The 9,260-nt window shown below is 34.2% G+C and overlaps 1 protein-coding gene and 1 long non-coding RNA gene across 4 annotated transcripts in view; one reads left to right on the forward strand and one right to left on the reverse strand.

Annotated features, from left to right (window-relative positions):
• Positions 1-72: 72 nt before the first annotated feature.
• Positions 73-7,425, forward strand: LOC116022268 (D-3-phosphoglycerate dehydrogenase 2, chloroplastic-like). The gene is made up of 5 exons (XM_031262900.1): positions 73-723; positions 5,219-5,595; positions 6,120-6,230; positions 6,332-6,427; positions 6,605-7,425. Exons 1-5 carry the CDS (start codon positions 108-110, stop codon positions 7,274-7,276), a joined length of 1,872 nt encoding a protein of 623 aa, XP_031118760.1. The 5' UTR covers positions 73-107; the 3' UTR covers positions 7,277-7,425.
• Positions 7,426-7,490: 65 nt separating this feature from the next.
• LOC116022269 overlaps positions 7,491-9,260 on the reverse strand; it is a 4,455-nt gene continuing 2,685 nt past the window's right edge. The window contains exons 3-5 of one of the 3 annotated variants that reach the window (XR_004099165.1): positions 8,177-8,275; positions 7,980-8,031; positions 7,491-7,875 (exon numbers count right to left, since the gene is read on the reverse strand). This is a non-coding gene — a long non-coding RNA (uncharacterized LOC116022269). Of the gene's footprint in view, positions 7,876-7,979; positions 8,032-8,176; positions 8,300-9,260 lie in introns of all 3 variants that reach the window. The other 2 variants (XR_004099166.1, XR_004099164.1) reach the window with 2 other exon arrangements.

A 9,260-nucleotide genomic window follows, 5' to 3' on the forward strand; every position in this document is an offset into this window, starting at 1 on the left:
CCCTTTCCCCCCCCCCCCCCCCCCCCGCCGCCGCTAGCTGCTCTCAAATATTTATTTATACTCTCAAAGTGGAAAACAAACTCACTCGCCCACCCAAAATATTGAACATGGCAGCGGTTTCCAGGTCTTCCCTCCATTTTCGTTGCTCAACTCCCTCCTTTTCCTCTTCTCACAAGTACTCTCTCAAACCTTCCCGCCTTTCCGTCCTCCGATCCTCCGGGAATTCGAATTCCATTCCGCGATCGCCTAATTCCAATCGCCTTCTCGTCCGGAGCGTTCTCCAGACGCTCGAATCCGCCGACACTTCCGTTTCCGCCGCCGCGGATCTCGGCGCCGTTCCGTTTCCGAAGCCGAGAGTGCTCGTCTCCGAGAAGCTCGGAGAGGCGGGATTGGAGGTGCTCCGCGGATTCGGCGACGTCGATTGCTCCTACGACCTGTCGCCGGAGGAGCTCTGCGCGAAGATCTCGCGGTTCGACGCGCTGATCGTTAGGAGCGGGACTAAGGTCACGCGCCAGGTCTTCGAGGCGGCGCAGGGCCGCCTCAAGGTGGTTGGAAGGGCCGGCGTTGGGATCGACAATGTTGATCTGCAGGCCGCCACTGAGTTTGGCTGCCTTGTCGTCAATGCTCCTACCGCCAACACAATCGCCGCCGCCGAGCACGGCATCGCCTTGCTTGCTTCCATGGCTCGCAACGTTGCTCAGGCCGATGCCTCCATGAAAGCTGGTAAGATTTTTCTTTTCGGTATGCACACTTTTTATCTTAAATTTCAATTTTTATCTTGTTTGCCACACGGAGTAAAATTGAGAAAGCATAATTTAAGAGTACACAGCCAACACAGGTAGTAAAACTCTTACAAGCATTCATTATTTACTTATGCCACTTAATTTTTAATTTCTAGGAAAATAACACTTTTAGTCACTCAATTGTGATAAAAGTATAGATTTAGTCCATCAATTATTTGTAATGCAAATATAGTTCTTGATTTATTATCAAAGTGACAGATTTAGTATTTGAGTGATCAGATTGGCCACTCTATTGTTCAAAAAAAAAAAAAGATTGGCCACTCTATTAAATAACATATTGGTAACGATAATAGTCATTAAGGGACCCAATTCGCCACTTTGACAAAAATTGAAAGACTAAATCTACACTTCAAATAAATGAAAGACTAAATCTGGTCCTATAACATATTAACTAAAAATGTCATTTTCTCTTTCATCTAATAATATCATTTAACTATCAAATTTATATTTATTTTATTAGCATCGGGAATAAAATAGACAAAAATTTAAATAAAACAGTGCTTTCAGAGGACTAAAATATATATAAATTGGAAGGGTGAAATCATTATATTATAGGATTATTTTGATAATTTACACCAGTGTCTAATATGTAAGTACTAAGGGTTGTATTCGATCAAAACTTTTAAATACTTTCAAAGACTTTTAAAGTGGTGGATTTTAATTGATTTTTGTAGAGTTTTCGTAAACTTTCTTAGAATCTTTTAACTCTTATCAACTTTGTAAGAGTTTATAAATATCCGTAGGTCAAACATTTACAGACTTTTAAAAAATTTTTCATATTAAAAAATCTACAAAAATCATTAAAACTCTAAATTGAATACACCATCACAAACATTCCATAACTTCTATTAGTATATTATTTATAATTTTCTTACAAAAGTATATTTTTATAAATCATAAATAAATTAATGCACTGTAAAAAAATAAAAAATAAATATTGATTGTCAAAAATAAAGTATATTAATCTCTCAAAAAATTCAACTTAACACAAATACATATATTAATAATTAATTAACATACCATTGATTTCAAAAAAAAAATTAACATACAATTATATTACATTATATTAATTAAATAAAAATTATAAAAGATAAATTCTATTTTCAAATAGAATATTTATGTATTTTGACAAAAAAAATATTTATGTTGTTGTTACTTGTTGCTGCTGTTCGCAGCATTAATTTGCTACGAACAGCAGCAAACTTTAATTTGCTGCGATCGCAGCAAATTTTTTGTTGCGATCGCAACATTTATTTTTTTCTGAATATTTTGAGACGTATCGTAAAATTGATAGAAAAAATTTTCTGGTTTAGATAGAAAAAAAAAGTCCGTAGAGAATGTTGAAAAGTTTGGGGTTGGAGGGTCGGATTTCATCTATTTATATTAATGAAGAAAAAGTCTACACAAATTCCATTTTGACAGAATCTATAAAAGTTAATAACTTTTTAAATACCAGTAGACTTTTAAAAAACTCTATAAAAGTCTAAATCGAATACCAGTATACTTTTAAAGAGTTTTGAAAAGTCTGGATCCAATACCGGTAAACTTTTAAAGAGTATTTAAAAGTCTAAATTGAATACCGCCAAACTTTTAAAGTTAGTAAAAGTTTTTAAAAGTCTATGAAAGTCATGATTGAATACACCCCCTAATTATGTCCCAAAAATATTTTTGCTCTTGATCAAACACATAAATTTAAGAATAATAATATATAGTTTTTAGTTTGTAGGAAACAATTTGTTATAGATTTATAGAAATAGCATTTTTCTTCAATTTTTTTTGCTAGACCTATAAATGTCTTATTTTAAATATTAGAAACTTTATACTCCGTAATATTTTATTCTGAGAATACATTAATTTTATGTACAATATTACGAAATGTTTTTAATTATAGTTATATTTTGCAATTTTAGACTCTTAAACATACGTTTAAAAAAAAAAAAAAAACTCTTAAGCATACAAGGGGTCAGAAGTAAATATTCTTTCTTTACCGAGTGTTTACTCAAAATTGGTAATTGACTGGTTGTTTAGTAAATTATTCATATAATTTCAAGATGTGCAAATTATTCTGTGGATCATAGTCTATACAGTGTTGTGTAGATCACAACAAAAAGTACATTATTCGTATGTTGAATGTATATTATACAAAATAATATATTTTCAGTACTCAAATAATGTACTTTTCATGAACACAATGTACAATTTTATTTTTTAATACTAAAAGTATATTATTTGTGTATTGAATATATTATTTCTGTATTGAATGTACATTATTTGATAGTATAGTCTACATAACTGAATGATTGTTTCAAGATGTAAGTACCAACTTTCTAAGTCAGAACACATGCTTGATCTAAATTAATTTTAGTGTGATAGAGATTGGATATTGTATACTCCGTATTAAAAACAAATGGTAACCTTCAACCTTAATAATTTGACGTATACGTCGGTAGACGGTAGGTGGGGTTTGATTTTATTTCTTCAAATTTTGGCATGTGAATATTTTATTGGTCTTAATGAGTTGTTGGATTGTATTATTTCCGACAGCGACGTGAAATGATTGGGAGTTTTTTATTCATAGATCGATACTGTACTAAGATTCACAAAATAAAATCATGTTCAAATAATACTTTATATATCTTGTTTAATTAAAAAATATATAGAAAGGGAATAATATCAAAAGAGAATATATCCATTTTTCTTTTTTCTATCTCTCCAATATTCTATTTTTCCAAAAAATTATCCATTTTTCCACTTTGATAAACAACTCCTAATTTTGTAGGTATTTTGTAATTGGTTGATCAATATAGTGTCATTAATTCAATTCAAGTTTTTTCTTTGGCCCAATTATCGATTGGAAGATTTAGCTTGTATGAATCGTTATTGGTTTGATACTAATAACTACAGTCGTTTCAGTATCTTAAGGATCCACATGTATCTACCATTGAAAATTCGTTGATAGTATTACTATATACCCTGTAACAGGGTATATGATAGAAAACAAATGCACACATGCCTTATCTTATACCTCATTCAAATCTCACTAAAGTGGTATACATCTACATTTACATCTACAATTTTAATAAGAGCTAATAATGTTAAAGTTCTAACGGAAAAGAAAAAATGTCGATGTAATTATTTACTTAAACGAATGGTTCATATTATTTTGATTTTAGTAATCTTTTATGATTTTCTTTCTTTATCCTCTATTATATTATTTTCTTCCCTTAAATAACCTCACGTGCCGTTAACTTTTAACTATAATAACGAAATATTCCGTTAAGTTTTAACTTATCCATTAATTTTTATAGGTTCGAATCTCATCCTAATCAGAGTTGGTATAATTGTTAATAAGTATGAGTATGCTTGGTTGTATAAAAGATACTAGTAATATTAGTGACAAAACACCGACTTGATACTATTTGGCATAGTAAAAATATCTTATTATATACGACGAAATATCTTTAAGAATCTAAAATAATTGTGGGAATAGAAGTGCTAGAGGCTGCCAGGTGGTAAAGAGACGTGAAAGTGTTGAACTCAAATCAAAGCATGTTTCAAGTTTGCAGAGCTACTCCACTCTCTTAATATTATATGCTCTGAGGTGGTAATGGTCCCCCCTGGAAACCACGATGGGGGCATATTTTGAACTTCAATGTGGTTTTGCCTTTCTGCTCCACTTGAGAGTTGGGAATATGATTAATGGTTTGGTGGAGGTTGAATGTAGCGCATCTTTTTTTTTTTTTTTTTTTTTTTTTTCAATCATAGCTAAAGTCCTAAAGAGTCTTTTGTTTCCACTCACTAACTACTAAAAACTGGGAATATGATTGATGGTACTGTAGAGTGTGCTGGAACAAATTTTAGTATGGGAAAAGAAAAGCTTCATTCAAGTAGAGAGAGAAAAAGAAGTTAGGGAAAAAACGGAAAATAGCAATTTTTTTTTCTTGTATTTAATAAAAAAAATACTAACAATTTTAGCCTTTGTATATTGATGTTAGTATTTACTAACCTTTTAATTTTTCAAGAGATAGTGACTGATGCCTCATTTCACGAGTGGTAGTTTTGACAACTTTAATCCTTCCACTGATTATTTAGTGTGATTTTAACTATTTAAAATTGTACATTACAATTTCATTCCCAAAATCCACATGTGCAATGCAAAAGTGACATAGGTGAGAAACCAAAATTGCTACTTCATGAAAAATTGGATGGTTAATAATGTTTACATTAACCATTGTGGAACTGAAATCCTAATTCATATAAATACATGGATGGAAATTGCTACTTTTCCGAATATATACAACATAATAAATGTGTAGTTGAATTATTGGAAACATGAAATTAGATTCATAAATCTTGAACTTGGAATTCATGATTTTTTAAGAGTGAGTTAAGCTAATTATATGTTTATCTCCTAGGTAAATGGCAGCGGAGCAAGTATGTGGGTGTCTCTCTGGTTGGGAAGACAGTAGCAGTTATGGGGTTTGGAAAAGTTGGGTCAGAGGTAGCAAGGAGGGCAAAGGGCCTGGGCATGCATGTTATTGCACATGATCCTTATGCTCCAGCTGATAGGGCTCATGCCGCCGGAGTTGATTTGGTCTCTTTTGACCAGGCCATTTCCACAGCTGACTTCATTTCGCTTCATATGCCTCTTACTCCTGCTACCCGAAAGATATTTAACGATGAAACATTTGCCAAGGTGAAGAAAGGAGTGCGTCTTATAAATGTTGCTAGAGGTGGTGTTATTGATGAAGATGCATTAGTTAGGGCCCTTGACAATGGAGCTGTTGCACAGGTATGTATGCTCATGCTTGTTAGCTTTCACTGTCATTTTATCCATGAACCCATCTCTAATCACCAACAACCTCATTAGAATCTGCAACTTTCGCTAAAGATGACAATATGGGTCAGACTCACATGAGTTGGTCCAATCCCAACCCACATGAGTTTGGACCAAGTTTAGCCTACGAGCTATAGTAACAATTGTTATACCATGGACCATTATTCATATTATATTGTGAACCTTAATACAAAAATTTTGTACCTTCAGTTAACACATTTTGTACTTACAGTTAACAGTTTCTTAAATTATTTTTGGACCAAGGTCTACAATGCAAGGTAGACCTTGGTCCATGGTATAATTTGCCCTATAGTAAAATGTGGATTGGATAGGCATAACTTGCAATACTACCAGACCCATATTGGTTAGGATAGTCAACCCACTTTACATCACTACCTCTTGCCTGGTGCCTATTGTTGGTTCTCATGCTTACCTGTCTATCATAACTCAATCTTCACCATTCATCATCATTGCAACAGGCAGCCCTAGATGTTTTTGCAGTGGAGCCCCCACCCAAAGATAGCAAATTAGTGCAGCATGAAAATGTGACTGTCACACCTCATCTTGGAGCTAGCACAAGGGAGGCACAGGTAATAATTCTTTATGTTCCTCTATATCTGTACCTCTTTGCATATCATCATCTACTTTTCTTCTAGTCTTAATTTATTAAATCGTCGGTTGCAAATTCCAGGAAGGAGTTGCTGTTGAAATAGCTGAAGCTGTGGTTGGTGCTTTGAAAGGAGAACTTTCTGCTACTGCAGTTAATGCCCCAATGGTTCCTCCTGAGGTAACCTACACTACTGCCATATGCTGCTGCTATTATGGCCATTTGATTTTCTCTACTCTTTCGTGTGATTGTAAACCTAAGAGTTTTTTCCCCTAACCACGAGAAGTTATAAGTTTTATTTCCCAAATAAGGATAGTTTTAAAACTTGTAAACCTAACCTCGGACTCCTGTAATCAGGTTTTGTCAGAGTTGGCTCCTTATGTTGTGCTAGCTGAGAAGTTGGGTAGGTTGGCTGTACAGCTGGTGACTGGAGGGAGTGGAATTCAGTCCATGAAGATAGTCTATAAAACAGCTAGAGACCCTGACAACTTGGACACGAGACTTCTCAGAGCCATGGTAACAAAAGGGATTATTGAGCCTATATCTGACACAATCATCAACCTTGTGAATGCAGATTTCACTGCCAAGCAGAAGGGTCTTAGGATAAGCGAGGAACGCATAGTTGTTGACTCATCTAAGGAGCACCCAGTTGAGGCAATCCAGGTGCAAATAAGTAACGTTGAATCCAAGTTCGCGAGTGCTTTATTGAACAATGGAAATATTAGCATTGAGGGGAGAGTGAAGTATGGAATACCTCATCTTACTTGTGTTGGATCATTTAGCGTTGATGTGAGCTTAGAGGGAAACTTGATACTGTGTCGCCAAACTGACCAGCCTGGAATGATTGGGAGCGTCGGAAACATTCTTGGCGAGAGCAATGTGAATGTGAGCTTTATGAGCGTGGGAAGGACCATTAAGAGGACAAAGGCCATCATGGCTATTGGAGTTGATGAAGAGCCTGACAAGGATTCCCTTAAGAAGATAGGGGAGGTGCCTGCAGTTGAAGAATTCGTTTTCCTCAAACTTTAAAGATGAGATAATTTTAAATGTCGGATCATATCGGATACCTTCATGTACTTCTGTAGTTCGCTTCAAGATGCTCTGTAATGGGATTACCATTCCAGTATCAGTTGAACTTCTGTGTAATTATTTTTGGAAATAAACTTTTTTTAGTACTACTACTATGCTATTAATCAAATGCATCCTATTGGTTTGATGAAGAAAGGCATACCGCATACAAAAGGCACAAGGCATTTAAACACCTCCATTCCAAGGAAAGAAAGCTGCAATAAGGGTAATTTTGTCATACAATATGCGCCAACGAAGTTGCAGCACAAACATCATTTTCCTGCCATATGAATAGGGGAAAAGAATAGTATCAGGAACATCATTGATATATGCTATTCAAATCAAAGCTGAACGTCTAGTTATGTATACAACAGTCAATACCCTGCTCAAAGACAATGCAATAGTGCATCAAAGATAACTACATGCCTGGTGTTGGTGCTCTAGTCCCTAGGATACATTATGGTGACGATATTTGTTCACAAGATCTTCAATCACATGGCCATAATAACACAACATGTGCGGGTGAGCTCGGCACACAACTTCCATGATGTTACTTCCCCCTAAACAAAATAAATAAATAATGCCAGTCAGCCAGTCAGTATAAATTACAATAACAGAAGTTACTATGTTACTGAATCAGTTCTAAAGTGAATCAAGGAAGTACATATAAGTATTCATCATAAGGGTGATATTGTCGCCTTTCAAAAGTATGCGTCCTGGACAAAAAGCATAAAAGCATCAGACAAATGCTCTGTAAAATGCAATTTTGCTTTATATAGTCTTTTCTTCTTAGCGTTAATCAATCTGAGGGGGAATATGGGGTATAACACTTTCACATGCAGCCAGAATCTTGTTATTCACCTAGTTGCTTTCTGCTCTTCTTTATATTTCCTTCCTCAGCATCATCAAGAACCAAATTCATTTTCCAGTGAGACCAAACTCATGAGTCATGACATCCAGCTGCAAACTCCACCCAACATAGCACTGCATTAATAAAAGAAGTATAGCATATTGCAACATGCAACTCGTATGATTATTTGCAGGTGCAGATATAAGATAATTGTCCACTACTAGTTCACCCATTATGAGTAAGAGCTATCCATAAGCAAGAGTGTTTCCAAAATAGAAACTCAACAAGTTTATTCCTATAATCCTATTTCCTCCCTGCATGACAAGCATCTAATGCCAAAAGTGCCTTTAAATCATTCAAACCCTAACTGACACATCATCCACATCACTTATATTTATTCAAAAACAAAAGTAAAATTGAAAATAGTTTCCATTCATTAAACATTTGTGCTATGCAGGAACCATCTAAAAATACATAGTAGCTTTTTTAAACCCGTGGGAAGCTTTTTAAAAAGTACAACGCACAATAAAGCAATGGCTTCCTGTGATTTAAGGTGCAAAAGATGCTTTTAAGTATCCAATGAGTGGTTTTAATACTTAAACACTACCAAATGCTATTTAAATCATGTACAAATTATGAGGAATAAAAGAATACATGAAGTGTTCGATCAAGCAACAAAAAGCCAAGTATATACCAATGAAAATCATGTAAAAACCAAGTTCATATGATTGTATTTTTCTACTTTAACATGAATCAACATTTTTTTCACTCAAGAGTATATGAGATCAAAAAGATTTAAAGAAAAGAAGAATGAGCATTCAGAAAAAGAAGAAGTAAAGATTTAGAGAAGAAGAAAAAATGGACCAATAAAAAAAAAAAAAGAACATACCATTTCAAATTATGATTGTTCAAACTTTGAATAAAAATTGACAATAATTCTAATAAAATTGATGTTCATCAGAAGAATAAGAAAAAAGGAGAAAAAGACTGGACAGGGAATTCTATTGAATAGTTGGAGACTTGGAATGTCCAGTTAAAAATGAGAGGTGTTTACATGATTATAGCCTCTGATTGCAAAAAAAAAAAAAAAAAAAA

This window comes from Ipomoea triloba, chromosome 6 (assembly GCF_003576645.1).
Source record: "Ipomoea triloba cultivar NCNSP0323 chromosome 6, ASM357664v1".
Lineage (NCBI taxonomy): Eukaryota > Viridiplantae > Streptophyta > Magnoliopsida > Solanales > Convolvulaceae > Ipomoea > Ipomoea triloba.